The sequence below is a fragment of the Puma concolor genome, chromosome C2 (genome assembly GCF_028749965.1).
Source record: "Puma concolor isolate L17-30 chromosome C2, mPumCon1.1.hap2, whole genome shotgun sequence".
NCBI lineage: Eukaryota > Metazoa > Chordata > Mammalia > Carnivora > Felidae > Puma > Puma concolor.
Genome location: NC_141675.1, coordinates 66,005,029 through 66,020,961, shown reverse-complemented (window position 1 = coordinate 66,020,961; position 15,933 = coordinate 66,005,029). Strand labels below are relative to the sequence as shown.

The 15,933-nt window shown below is 36.5% G+C and overlaps 1 protein-coding gene across 4 annotated transcripts in view; it reads left to right on the top strand.

Moving 5' to 3' along the window:
- Positions 1 to 15,833, top strand: part of SPATA16 (spermatogenesis associated 16) — a 249,675-nt gene extending 233,842 nt beyond the window's left edge. For 2 of the 4 annotated variants that reach the window (XM_086674732.1, XM_025913870.2), the window contains one exon: positions 15,187 to 15,575. In XM_086674732.1, coding sequence (XP_086530858.1) covers positions 15,187 to 15,309 — 123 coding nt within the window. In that variant the 3' untranslated portion in view covers positions 15,310 to 15,575. Of the gene's footprint in view, positions 1 to 15,008; positions 15,089 to 15,186 lie in introns of all 4 variants that reach the window. The other 2 variants (XM_086674733.1, XM_086674731.1) reach the window with 2 other exon arrangements.
- Positions 15,834 to 15,933: the final 100 nt, after the last annotated feature.

Genomic DNA, 15,933 nt, shown 5'->3' with positions numbered 1-15,933 from the left:
AAGATAACAGGAAAATCTCTAAATACTAGGATAATCCATGGATCAAAAAGAAGTCTCAAGAAAAATTTAAAACTACATTGAAAGATAAATGTATAACATTAAATGCATATAGTATAAAAGAAAAAATCTCAAATCAATTATTGAAGCCCCACCTCAAGAACATAAAAAAGAAAAACAAAATAAACCTAAATCAAGCACAAAAAGGAAATAATAAAAAGAAAACTAAAACTCCGCGAAAATGAAAGAAAAAAAAATAGAGAAAATCAATGAAAGCACTGGTTCTTTGAACAGATCAATAAAACCTGCAGACCTCTAGTAAGACTAAAGAAATAAAAAAGAGATGACACAAATCACCAATATCAGGAATGAAATCAGGTATCACTATACACCCTGCAGACATCAAAAGGGAATACTATAGCTCTAGAAATATAAATTTGACACTTAGATGAAATGTACTAATTCCTCAAGAAACACAAATCAGCACAACTCACCCAATATGGAATAATTTCAATCACTCTATAACTATTAAGGAAATTATTAATTCATAATTTAAAACTCCAAAAAGAAATCTCCAATCCCAGCTGGTTTGATGTAAATTCTGTATGATCTCTTTCAAAGAATGCAAGGGGAAGAAACCCTCCCCAATTCACATGATAAAACTAGTATTATCCTGATAACAAATAAGACAAAAATGGAAAAAAAATGCAAATCAGTATCTTTTATGAATATAGATGCAAAGAATCCTTAAAACATTAGCAAATAGAATTCAGCAACATGCAAGAATTATAGTCCATAACCAAGTGGAGTTTATTCCAGAGATGCAAGTCTGAATGTTTGAAATTCAATTTAATCTTCCATATTAACAGTATACAAAAGAAAAAATTACACGATCACATCAATTGATAAAAAGCAGTCAACAAAATTTAACACCTATTCATGATATAAAAAAAAAAAAACACTCAGAAGAGTAGAAATAGAGGCAAAACTCCTCACACTGTTAAAGAGTGTCTACAAAAATCCTACAGCTAACATTATACTTAATAGTCAAAGACTAAAGGCATTCCCCTTTAAGATCAGAAACAAGGCAAGGAAGTCACCTCTCACCACTCTTATTCAACATTGTGCTGGAAATTCTGTCCACCACTGAAAGACAAGAAAAGGAAATAAAAGGCATAGAGTTCAGAAAAGAAGAAATAGAACTTCCCTTTTTGCAGATGGCATGATTGTCTACAAGAAAATCCCAACGAATCTACAAAATGATGAGGAGGAGAAAGAGGAAGAGGAGGAGGAGGAGGAGGAGGAGGAGGAGGAGGAGGATCAGTGAGTTCAGCAAGGTTGCAAGACGTAAGATAAATGTGCAAAACTCAATTATATAACTATATGCTAGTTGTGATCAAGGTCACTGAAACTTATAATACCATTTATAATTGCTCAAAAAAAAAGTGAAATGCTTTGGTATGAATCTAACAAAACATGTATAGCACATGTATGCCCAAAACTAGAAAGCATTAAGGAAAGAAATCAAAGATCTAAATAAATGGTGAGACATACTGTGTCCATAAATTATAAGACTCAGCATAGTATAGACATCACTTACTCAAAATTGATATAGAGGCTTAAGGCAACTCCTATTAAAATTCCAGCAAGATTTTCCATAGATGAAGACAAGACTATTCTAACATTTATATGGAAAGACAAAGAACACAGAATAGCTAAAACACTTTAGAAAAAGAATGAAGTGGGAGAAATCAGTCTACTTAAGTTCAAGACTTTGTTAGCTATTAGTAATCAAGACTTTGTGGTATTGATGAAGAAATAGACACGTAGCTCAATGAAACAAAACAGAAAATTCAGAAATAAATCCACATAAATATAAAGAAGCAAAAGAAATTTAATGAAGGAAAGATAGCCTCTTCACCAAATGAGGCTGGAGCATTTGTACATACATAGGCAAAAAAAAAAAAAAAAAAAAAAAAAAAAAAAAATCCTGACTTAAGTATCACACTTTATTCAAAAGTTGACTAAAACTGTAAAATGTAAAACTATAAAACTTTTAGAAAAAAAAATAGAAGAAAATCTCTGGGATCTTAGTATTTGCAAAGAGCTTTTAGATTTGATACAAAAAGCATGATCCATAAAAGTCTAATTGGCAAATTAGACTACAAAATTTTGCTTTATGAAAGATTCTTTTGCAAAGGATGAAAAGACCAGTTACAGGGCAAGAGAAAAATATTTGTGGACACATGTTCAACAAAGGACCAGTATTTAGATTATATAAAGAACTCTCAGGGCACCTGGGTGGCTCAGCTGAGTGCCTGACTCTTGATTTCAGCTCAGGTCATGATCCCAGAGTCATGGGATCAAGTCCTGCATCAGGTGCCACATTGAATGTGGAGCCTGCTTAAGATTCTCTCTCCTTCCCTCTGACCCTTTCCCCCTCTCACACTCTCTCTCTCTAAAAAACAAAACAACAACAACAAAACACACACACACACACACACACACACATCTCAAAATTCAGCAGTAAACAATCCAAGCAGTTAAACCAATTTGACAATGGGCAAAAGATATGAACAGACATTTCACTAGAAAGAACGGCAAGTAAACACACTTTAAAAGACATTGAACGTCATTAGCCACTAGGGAAATGCAAAGTAAAACCACAACGAGATAAACCACTGCACATCTATCAAAATAGCTAAAATAAAAAATAGTGACAACACTAAATGCTGGTGAGGACCACTGACACATTGCATACATTCACATGTTGCTAGTAGGAATATAAGATGGCACAGCCATTGTGGAAAACAATATGACAGTTTCATTAGAAAACTAAAAATTGGTGCAGCCACTCTGGAAAACAGTGTGGAGGTTCCTCAAAAAATTAAAAATAGACCTACCCTATGACCCAGCAATAGCACTGCTAGGAATTTACCCAAGGGATACAGGAGTACTGATGCATAGGGGCACTTGTACCCCAATGTTTATAGCAGCACTCTCAACAATAGCCAAATTATGGAAAGAGCCTAAATGTCCATCAACTGATGAATGGATAAAAAAAAATGTGGTTTATATACACAATGGAGTACTACGTGGCAATGGGAAAGAATGAAATATGGCCCTTTGTAGCAACATGGATGGAACTGGAGAGTGTTATGCTAAGTGAAATAAGCCATACAGAGAAAGACAGATACCATATGGTTTCACTCTTATGTGGATCCTGAGAAACTTAACAGAAACCCATGGGGGAGGGGAAGGAAAAAAAAAAAAAAAGAGGTTAGAGTGGAAGAGAGCCAAAGCATAAGAGACTCTTAAAAACTGAGAACAAACTGAGGGTTGATGGGGGGTGGGAGGGAGGGGAGGGTGCGTGATGGGTATTGAGGAGGGCACCTTTTGGGATGAGCACTGGGTGTTGTATGGAAACCAATTTGACAATAAACTTCATATATTGAAAAAAAAAAAAAAAAAAAAGAGGGGCGCCTGGGTGGCGCAGTCGGTTAAGCGTCCGACTTCAGCCAGGTCACGATCTCGCGGTCCGGGAGTTCGAGCCCCGCGTCAGGCTCTGGGCTGATGGCTCGGAGCCTGGAGCCTGTTTCCGATTCTGTGTCTCCCTCTCTCTCTGCCCCTCCCCCGTTCATGCTCTGTCTCTATCCCAAAAATAAATAAACGTTGAAAAAAAAATTTTTAAAAAAGAAAAAAAAGAAAAAAAAAAAGAAAACTAAATATGCATCTACCATATGACCTAACAATTGTACTCCTGGCCATTTGTTCCCGAGAAATCTAGATACCTTTCAAAAAGTGAATCATTAAACTGTGGTACATGGAATAATGCAACAATGAAAAGGGACAAACTATGGATCCAACAACCTGAATAAATCTCCAGAGACGTGTAGAATTATGTACTATATGTTTGTACTGTATGTATATAACCTTCTTAAAATAACAAATTGTAGAAATGGACAACAGATTAGTGGTTGCCAAGGCATAAGAGATGTGGAAACTGGAGAAAATAGGTGTAGCTATGAAAGGGCAACATGTGAGATCTCTGTGGTAATGGAGCTGTTCTGTATCTTGACTGTATCAATGTCAATATTCTGGCTGTGGTATTCTACAGTTTTGCAGGATATGACCATTGAGGCGAATTAAATAGAGTACACAGATTCTTCTTGTATTGCTTCCCACTGACGCACGTGAATCCACACTTGTCTCAAAAAGTTTAAAAATATGTATTTAAACCCTCAGATAAATTATACCATTAAATGTTGAAAAATAATTTTAAAAAAATTTAACGTTTATTTGTTTTTGAGAGAAAGACAGAGCATGAGTTGGGGAGGGGCAGAGAGAGAGAAGGAGACACAGAATCTGAAGCAGGCTCCAGGCTCTGAGCAGAGCCCAATGCCAGGCTCTGACCCATGAACTGTGAGATCACGACAGGAGCCGAAGTCGGACCTTAACTGAGGCACCCAGGTGCCCCCAAAAATGTTTTTTAAAAACCATGATACGTGGTTTCCTGGACAAAGGGATAGCAAGGTTTTGTAATTGTTCTTTATACTAAGCATAACAAAAAGTATTATCATTAAGAGAATTTTCAATCAAGAGTGGTAATACAGTTTAGCAGGAAGTATTTTTGTACTTTTTGTAACTTCTCAGGGGTAGATGCCTCATATCTTCACGTTGTACTTTTATGACTAAAATACTAAATAATATATCAAGTTAACTAAGTGAAAAAGGAAGAATATGGGAATTGTTTGTCCGCTTGAATGCAGGCCAAAAGCTAAAGGAAACTGATATATTATGAATAACAGAAAAAACTCTGTTTCAGAAACTAAGTTTATTTTAGAAATTAATTTCAAGCCTGTTTGAAAACAATTGTCATTCTAATAAGAATTAAAATTCAAACTATTTTGGATGATAAATATTTAAAAGCATTTGGTCTGGAAACTAAATGGAACAGAGCAAAGAAATTAATGTTATCAAATCCACTGTGGTGGAGTGAAATGTCGGTTTTGCTGAGAGGATTTTGGCCCATACTGCTAATCTCCAGAAACACATTCTCATTCTGTAACTACCATCATAGTCATATAAACATGATATTTATTCCTGAAGAATGTGATTCTTATTTCATCTACATTTTTCCTTCTTAATAATTATCTTTAAAAGCTTTACTAAAAAATCCTTTGAGCACCCAATTCCTAAGGCATGAACATATGCAAACAAACCCCTATAAACATACCTAATCCCCTCTCCGTGATCCAGACTACATGAAATCCCATAGAAAGTCCCAATTCAAGTCTTCTCAGTGTAATTTACCCATGCTTTCATGTTTGAGGTTAACTTCCTCCCTCTGCCATTATTGGAAAGAAGCCACCTTTGTTCCCAAGGTACACCCTAAACATGGGTAGGCTTAGTAGAGAGCTTCAACCAGCAGGAAAAGCGAATTTTAGAAAGCATCTGTCATGTTTGAGGGGAAAATTAGAACTTCAGTGAGTTTCCTTTCACTTTAATGGCTTAGTTGTTGTATTCGTTTGCTAGGGCTACTGTAACAAAGTACCACAAACCAAGTGGTTTAAACAACAGAAATTGATGATCTCGCAGTTCTAGAGGCTGGAAATTCTAAGAGCAAAGTGTCATGGGGTTGGTTCCTTCTGAGAGCCGTGAGGAAGATTCAGTTCCATGCTTCTCTAGCTTCTGGTGGTTTGCTGGTAATTTTTAGTGTACCTTGCCGTATAGAATTATCACTCCAGTCTCTCTGCCTTTGTCTTCACCTGGCACTCTCCCTGTGCACCCATCCAAATTTCCCTTTTTTATAAGAACATCAATCATTTTGGATTAGGGCGCACCCTAATGACTTTATTTTAACTTGACTACCTCTGTAAATAAGGTCACATTCTGAAGTACTGAGGATTAAGACCAACATATGAATTTGGGGACACCTGGGTGACTCAGTCGGTTAAGCGTGGGACTCTTGATTTCAGCTCAAGTCATGATCTCACAGTTCATTTCATGCGTTCGAGCTCTGCATTGGGCTCCATGCTGGCAGTGCGGAACCTGCTTGGGATTCTCTCTCTCTCTCTCCCTCTCTCTCTGTCCCTCCCTCACTTGTGCTCTCTAACTCTCAAAGTAAATAAATAAACTTAAAAAAAAAAGACCAAAATATGAATTTTGAAAGAATACAAATCAACTCAGTCCAGTAGTGTTTGATTTTAAATGACTTTAGAAGGAAAAAGGCCACCCAAATCTTCAAAGTGACCCTCCCTCCCCTCTACCATATCTGAATGACTCCCCTTTCAAAGCCTTATTAGGCCACTGCCATATAGTCCCCTATTGTTACCATCTCTCACCAACTTGGTTCATGTTGAGCTTCTTGTCATTTCTTTCCTTAGTTTGCCCCATTTCTATCTATTGCCCTAAAATTCAGTTTCTTCCTCAGCAGTGCCTTTGGCCTCATGGCCAGAACTCACACAATAAATGGAAGGCAGTAATGTGGCTTACATGCCTTCAATTACCACATGAAAGTAAGTTGGATCTATGTGCAAATGAAGGCACAGTCAGCATCACACAATGGTGGAGGGTTAATAGCCATCCTCTTTCACATGAAAGCTTTTAAATGAACAGTGTCACCTGACCCAAGAGCATCCTCATACTTTCCACCTACATATAAATTGCAAACCAATTTATTTTCCCCTGTTTTTAATTTAAATTTTAGTTAGTTAACATACAGTGAAATATTGGTTTCAGGACTAGAATTTAGTAATCATCACGTATTTACCACACCCAATGCTCATCACAAGTGCCCTCCTTAATACCCATCACCCATCTAGTCCATCTCCCAGCCACCTCCCTCCAACAACCACAATTTGTTCTCTATCATTAAGAGTCTCTTGTGGTTTGATACAAACCAATTTAAAGTAAAAGATTATTGGAGTAAATATGCAAGTACCTTTCAGCATGCCTATATTTAAAGTGATTATGAATGGTTATATGTGGGAAACCGTATTATTTTTATCTGTAAAAATGTTGCATTTTATCCTGTTTTCCAGCAGAAAGTTGTAAGTTTTGATATGCTGAAAAAATATAAAATCATTAACTGAAAAGAAATATTTTAGTGCCCCAGTGCATAATCTTGTGCAGTTATGAGATGAAAAGGAAATGAGTGTGCTGTGAACTACCTTCTGCTATTAAGCTAATCCGTAATAGGGGCCCTTTGTATACAACATACAATTTTGATACATCTAGAGAAGAAAATACTGGCCTTTTAGATATGATAATTTTATAAATGGGACATAGGGGAGGCTCGAGAATCCCAGTATCTATGGGTGTTTATATTAACCACTTCAGTACTTTTTAGTATATATAAAACCACAACAATAGAAGTTGTTGGTTCCCTCTCATTTCCCTAGTGCTTCTCCATGTGGTACAGGCAAGTTGCACTGTGTTCTCCTTCCATGGAGCACATTTCTGTAGAATGAATCCAGGCCAAACTAAACATCATAGAATCAGTCCTTTAATGTTGGAATGGATTTAAAAAATTTATTGTGGGGGCGCCTGGGTGGCGCAGTCGGTTAAGCGTCCGACTTCAGCCAGGTCACGATCTCGCGGTCCGGGAGTTTGAGCCCCGCGACGGGCTCTGGGCTGATGGCTCAGAGCCTGGAGCCTGTTTCCGATTCTGTGTCTCCCTCTCTCTCTGCCCCTCCCCCGTTCATGCTCTGTCTCTCTCTGTCCCAAAAATAAATAAACGTTGAAAAAAAAAATTAAAAAAAAAAAAATTATTGTGGGGCGCCTGGGTGGCGCAGTCGGTTAAGCATCCGACTTCAGCCAGGTCACGATCTCACGGTCCGTGAGTTCGAGCCCCGCGTCGGGCTCTGGGCTGATGGCTCAGAGCCTGGAGCCTGTTTCCGATTCTGTGTCTCCCTCTCTCTCTGCCCCTCCCCCGTTCATGCTCTGTCTCTCTCTGTCCCAAAAATAAATAAACGTTGAAAAAAAAAATTTATTGAATTCAACCCCTAGTTCACACATGACTCACAAATACTTCATGCTCTCCAAAAGAGTCATCTAATGTGTGATTTCCAGTCTCTGTGATGGGGGTTGCCATACCTCACCCTAAAATCCCTTTCATTTTTAGACAGTTGTGAAAAAAACAGTAATATCTACTACTTACATGCTATAATTTTTCACCCGTTTGAAGACTCATTTAGTTATTCATTGATTCAGCAAATATTTATTGAGAATCTACTATGTCACCAGTCACTATACAATGTACTGCTATTATAATCTTCATGGGTGGCTTAGCCATTTATGAAGAGCTTTTCACAAACATCAAACCATTTAATCTTCACAAAAACCCTGTCAAGTGGACTATTATCATTATAAATTTATTATTTTTAAATTTTTTAATGTTTATTTTTGAGAGAGACAGAGTGCAAGCAGGGGAGGGGCAGAGAGAGAGGGAGAGACAGAATCCAAAGCAGGCTCCAGGCTCTGAACTGTCAGCACAGAGCTTGAAGTGAACAGTCACACAACTCATGAACTGTGAGATAATGACCTGAGCCAGTCAGACACTTAACCGACTGAGCCACCCAGGCACCCCATAAATTTATTATTTATACTAGAGGTGAGAAAATGTAAGTTCTCGCAGTTCTAGAGGCTGGAAATTCTAAGATCAAAGTGTCATGGGGTTGGTTCCTTCTGAGAGCCATGAGGAAGAATCAGTTCCATGCTTCTCTAGCTTCTGGTGGTTTGCTGGTAATTTTTAGTGTACGTTGCCTTATAGAATTATCACCCCAGTCTCTCTTAACTTAGTCTCTGACTTAGTCACATGACCAGAAGACTCGAGAATCAAATTTACCGTCTAATTCCAGATAGCACTCTTTCCACTGTATGAGCTAACACAAACAAATCTGTTACTCTTTCCACATAACAACCTTGATATACTTGGACACCACAGACTCCTGTTATGATTCCCTTCTTCATATTAGAGACCTCTAGATCCTTCAACTTTTCTTCATACAGTTTGGAGTAAGCCCCTTGACATACCCACAACCACACATGATAGCCCAGATATGATATGACCTGAGAAGAGAAGGGATAAAAGCATTTGTCTCCTTTGAAACAGACACATTTTACTTGAAAGGGAATTTTTTCATATTTTTATTGAGATATAATTAACATATAGCATTATATTAGTTTCAGATGTACAACATGATGATATTCATATATATTGTGAAATGATCACCACAGTAAGTATAGTTAACATCCATTACCAAGCATAGTTACAAGTTTTGTTCTTGTTATGAGAAGTTCTAAGATCCAATCTCTTATCAACTTTCAAATATACAGTACAATACCGTTAGCTATAGTCACCATGCTGTACATTACATCCCCATGACTTATTTTTTTATAACTAGAAGTTTGTACCTTTTGACAACCTTCATCTATTTTGCTGACCTCCCACCCCCAACTTCTTTATTATTTTCTTAAGTTTATTTATTTATTTTGAGAGAGACAGAGACCACATGAGAGAGACAGAGACAGCAGGGGAGGGGCAGAGATAGAGGGAAAAAGAGAGAATCCCAAGCAAGCTCTGCACTGTCAAAGCAGAGCCCAACATGGGGCTCGAACTCATGAAACAGTGAGATCATGACCTGAGCCCAAACCGAGAGTCTGACGCTTAACCGACTGAGCCACCCAGGTGCCCCCCACCGACCCCCAACTTCTGACAACCACCAGTCTGTTCTCTGTATCTATGAGCTCAGTTGTCTTTCTCTGACTTATTTCATTTAACATAATGACTTCAAGTTCCATTCATTTTTTTGCAAATGACAAGATTTCTTTTTTATGGATGAATAATATTCTTCTGTGTGTGTGAATGTGTGTGTTTGTGTGTGTGTGTGTGTGTGTGTGTGTGTGTGTGTGTGTGTAAGACATTTTCTTTTTTCATTCATCCCATCAGTGAACACTTAGGTTGCTTCCATGAGACAGACACATTATTGTGTATAATCAGATTAGTATTTAGGGAGGCCACCAGAAAATACTGTTTATTTACAATGAGCTAATATGAGCTATCAGAAACTTATCTTTCCTTTCCCTTTTCTGCCCCTTCCTAATTCTGACTTTTATATCACTGAATTTTGAGACCTAATCACAAGACTTTAATGTATGGCAACTACAATTAGCACAGTTACTGAGGCAGCATCCCTCACAGAGTAGAGGCCAAAAACATAGTGTCTATTAAAGTTGTTTATATTTTTATTTTATTTCACTTTTGTATTTTTTTCATTTAGTTACATTTTTTCTATTTACCAAGCATACACTTCCAGATTCAAGTATTAATACTACTGTTAAATAATAGTAATTCAGACCTATGCAAATAATTCACATAAATTGTTTAATTTAACCCTACTAAGATCCTGTGAAACAACTGATAGAAAAGGAAACTTAGGTTTTAAGAAGTTAGATAAAATTGCACAAATTCACACATGAAAATGCTGGAGCTGGAATTCCAAACAAGATATATCTGACTTCAATCTAATACCGTATCTCTGCAATAATCACCTTTTTACTCTGAATAACTGAAAGTATCATTCTTGTTTTCTTAGCACTTTATAACTACTAGAATGCTTTTCACATGGTGGACTGAGGAATAGAGGTTGTTGGTTTTTCTTTTAATTTGGAGTTGTGTTTCATTCTGGCTTTTAGCCTAGTACTAGATTATTATTATAGATCTATTTTTTTGTTAATTTCTGATTATGTGAACTGTTTTTCTATTTCTTATATTTGTCACTAGTCAAACTCATTTCTTTTCCCTAAAACTGTTCATCTAATTATATTTCATATCTCATTAAAATATCATTATCTCAAGTTAGAAACTGTGCAGTCATTCCTAATTTTGCCTGCCTCTTGTCCCAACACAGAATTTTTCATCAAGTCTATAGAGTTTACTTCCTAAATGTTCCTTAAGTTCTTTCTTCAGGCCCTCATAGTATTCTCCATATCCTATTACACTGGTCCCTTAATTAATTCACCTTCCTTTAGTTTCCCTGGCTGCATTCACTCCCTGTAGTGTTACCAGATTTACTTTCTAACCACATGGCTAAATATTTTTCAACTTTTTACAAGCTGACTCCAATCAGTATTTCCTGCTATCTGTATCTCTACTCCCAGTTCCCGGGTGCCCACATCTATGCTGTAAGAAACTTATCATTGTCAAATAGCCCATGTACTTTCACAACCTTGTTCTTATGGATGCCCTTTCCTCAGCTTGAAACGTACTTCTTGTCCTGGCAAAGAGCCAGCTCCTATATCCACCAATGCACATCCATATCCCTTCAAATAGAATTCATTGCTCTAAAAAAAAAAAAAAAAAAAAAAAAAAAAAAAGAATTCACTGTTCTGACATTTTTGCTAATAGAACTTTTTGTACATAATTCTTACATAAACAGTTATGCTCTATTGCAATCATTTCTTCATTAATTCTCTCCTCCATGAATATGAGTTCCTCATAAGCAAATATCTTGATATTTTTGCTTATCACCCTGTTATAGTGCCAAGTGTATAGTAAATGTTCAATAAATATTTGCATGAAAGAACAAATGTGCTCCCTTTGAAATCTGAGCTGACTAAAAATTTTCTTGTAATTTAAATTGGTCTGTTTGGCTACCTCCACATTTCTCTCTCATTGGTATTATTTGCTTTTATACTGTTAGAATTTTAAGATCTCCTATACTTCTCAAGCTGTCTTCTCGCTTACAGTTGCACTGGCATCTTCATTCTGAACTTCTTGGATCTATGCTAAATCATGGCTGACAGATTTTTGCGTATAAGATTTAAAGGTCCTCAGAAACTAGTTGATAATAATTTCCTTTGATGTGAATTATCACTGATAGCCATGTGCTAGGTGAGAATCTGCCCTCTCACTGACACCTTGAGTCCCTGTGATCATCGGACATCCCAAAATTCTTTGCATGCTCATTTGGTCTGATGTCCATATCCCTGTAAAGCCAAGTCAGCATTGACATATAGATATATAAGAAAATGTTATCCGCCCATTTTGCAAATGGGAAAATTAGACCCAGAATGACCAAGTAGACTATCTGATATAGTTAAGCAAGGAGATTCTGTACCTAAAAGGAAGTCTAATAAGGCCGTTGCTCCAAAAACTGGCTCATTTCCTTCCTTACATGCTTACATATTTCTTTGTGTTTTATTTCCCTAAGGGCTTTATAGAAATTTCTATCATTTGCAATCTGTTCTTCTTAGTTAGATGAATCTATTTTCTCTTCAACCAGCATTTTTCTTTCCTTGACGTAAAAAAGAAAATAAAGAACCAGCTTCACTAAAAACATGTTGCAGCTCTCCTACACTTCAGAAAGTATAGAAGCTAAAATTGACTTACTTTACTGCATAGTGTGTCATTCATCTAATGGTATAATCTAAGAGAATAACCTGTGATTTGAAAAATGTGAGGACTCACATAAGACTGAACTAACCTAGATCTGATGTGAGACAAGTCATGGAATTTTTTGGCTTGGAGCGTCCTTGGAAATTATCCAGGCCAACCTTTTCTTCACCAAAGGTTAGTTAAACTGAAGCTCAGAAAGGCCAAGTGACTTTTCGAGAGTCATAGATTAGGGTTATAAAGCCACAAGGATTACAAGCCATGAGCAGAATTCAACACTAACTCTCTTTATCCAGTGCCCTTTCTACCTCATTCTGTTTCAAGTATGGAGACCACACCTTGTAATCATCTTGCCTGGAGACTCTCAAGGTAATCTGTAAGAGATAATAAAGCCTTCTGATGTGCTCCATACCAGGCAACACTTTGAATATGGAAAAACAGATCAGTTTCTGAATGTCTTCTCTATTATCAGAAAAGAAGATTATTGAGGGTCCACCATATTCTAAATGATAGGAATAGTGGACAATGTGGGCTTAGTCTGCCTTATAATCCTTAAAACCCAGATAGGAAGACAGATACTAAATAAATCACTATAATCAAGTAAGATATATATGCGTGTGTGTGTGTGTGTGTGTGTGTGTGTGTGTGTGTGTACACACATATAATTTGCAAAGAGATTAATGGGCTGCAATGGGAATATGTTACTGAGAAACCCAACCTGGTCTGGATTATCCAGGAAAATGTTCCTGACGCACTGATGTTGAACCTGAAATCCAGAGGAAACGTAAGGATTTTCCAATGGGAGTAATCCATCACATGGTATAACATTAGGAAGTTTAAGGGAACAGAGTACACTGCACTGCTGTGTTCAAATAACTGAAAGATGTACTACACAACTGAGGCAAATGGAGTGATAGAAGACATAATTAGAGATGCAAGTGAAACCAGATCACTCAGAAGTGTGTAGGCCACATTAAGGGCTTGGGAATCCATTTAAGTTTTTCCAGCAAGGGAAAAACATAACCAGATTTACATTTTTAAAAGATCATTTTGGTATCATTAGGAGAATGAGTTGAAAGCATAACATGTAGACAGACCAGGTAGGAGGTAAACACATAGGCATGTTAGACATGCACATGGTATATACTCTAGACCTCCAGTTTAATTTAACAGCACTGTTTCAATCAGACATTTTATGTTTCTTCTTTGTCCTTTCTAATGAAAGGCAACCCAGTTAGTCAACCCTGCTTTTAATAAATACACTTTAAAAAGCAAAAAAGACAATAGCCACCTAATGGATATTTTAAAACAATTATGTTTCTGTATCATTGAAGAAAGTTTGTGCGTTAGGATTGTAATTTTAAATTGCATTTGGGTTAACTGCAAACATTCTAATTGTAGAGAGCTTTGATTTAAATGACACATTTTCAGTGCAAAAACATGAGTGAGTCATCAACTCAACTATTGCAGTAATGGTAAAGTGCCATCCATTACATTTGTTTTGATTGTTCTCTGTGTTAATTTTGTATTTATGATATTGGTGTAAGTTGGATAATATAAGTGTATGAAATACATAGAATAATTCACTGACTTCATGACAGTCCAAAAATATTCTGTCAAATGATTTTGACGATTGATGCAACGATCAGACATCATAAACAACAACGTGCTTTTGGAGAAATTTGCCTGAAGTAATTTTAAGTTTTCAAAAAGAATTGTTTTCATAAAAGTAAATTATATTATTTTTCTAAGGAAACCAATGGACAATTTACATCACCTAGTGTAATATAAGTCCTAAGCATAACATATAAATGAATGCTACCATTTATTATTCTTTTTGACAATTTGAATTATCTTTTGGATATCACCCTAAATGATAAATCAAGTGACTTAAAAGTAAAACTCAAAACTGGAAAACTAGAGTTTAAGTGCTTTTATCTTAAGGAGATGATATGCCCATGTATCTTGAGTAGTAAGTGTTCTAGCTTTGAGCTAACTTTATGACAATGGGCTCTTCAGTGAGTCATTTTAGGCTAATATGCTATGCAGGTGCTGGGAGTCAAGGTTAAGTATGAATTATTACATCTACAGACTTTCATGAGAGCCCAATGCAGCATATATGTAAACTGTTTTATTCTATAGGTCTTTAGCAGAATGAAATAGTGACAAATAGTGTAACATATTCAACCGTCACTGAATAATTACAAGTTTTCTTTGGAGAAAGACTTATAGTTTAGAATTATTGTTTTGTATATCATTACTTTATCTTATTCCCTGGGGTGTGGCATTTTTTAAGAAAATGTATTTTCTCAAAATTTTGTTTTGATTTAAAAGAAATAGTTCTTGCTAAGACAATGTGTAATATTCATTTTTCTCCCAAGTTGGCCAGAGGCATACAAATGCTAGAATCTCTGGCTTTGAGGGGTGTGGATTTGTTTTTCCATTCTTCCTTTTGCTAATGGTAGAGTTTTTCACCATTTATTTCTTTTTGAAATCCCTGATTTTTCTGACCATTAAAGATAATGGGTGATGATATTCCCCATTTCTATACCCAGTACATAGGACTGAGTGGCACAGCAAACTCCTGCATGTCTGCTTCATGTTCCTAAAACAGGGGAATCTGAAATGGAAACAGAAGGAGGCTTTTACGTTCAATCATGTCCATCTCCGCCGATTCTGTTCCAACATGGATCTGTATGTGCCATTTAATTTTAAATACCTCACCATTTTCCTAACTACACAAAACCTGGGAAAAAACAACAAATCTCATTCTCTGTGCTTATTTCTTCTAGGTTGGACGAATTGAAGACTTCCTATACCAATTAGAGGATAGTTTCTTAAAAACTAAAAAACTGAGAACCGCTAGAAGGCAAAAAACAAAACTGAAGCGGCTTCAAACTGTGCAGCAAAGCTAGTCACTGGGGAGCAGGTGCTACTAACCATCAAGATGTCCCAGAGAAAGGGGCAATGGCCTCCAACCAACCTGACTCTGACAATCCAGTAACAAAGGCCTATCACCAAAGAAGTGAGGTTGGACTCCCCTTGGCTCTTCTTTACAAAGGTGTTCTATACTTCATTAATCTTGACTGGCAGCAGTAAATGTTCTCAACAAGTTTGACTTGACTCTTGTTCAAATTCGACTTATGTAAACAGCTTATAAAATAACCATTGCTGCCTCTTTCACCTGCTTTGTTCTTTCAAAATCTACTAAGGTTTACTAGTTCTACCCAAGTATGTTTGTAGTATTTGTTCATAGTCATGTGTATGATCAAGAATTATTCACATACCTTATATAGATACGGACAAACAATATGCATGCAAATTTACAAATTATAAAACTGATAATATACTTTCTCAATCCTTATGGAGATAAGTCAGATGTGGTATGGCTGATATTATCAGTTGAATTATCTCATTAAAATCTCTATTCTCTCCTCTGGATTCTTTACATTCCCTCCCCTTAAATGTGTGACTCCTGACTCAAATGTGTGACGAACACACATATGTGACAAGGTAGTGAGTCAATAGCCATCACTTAA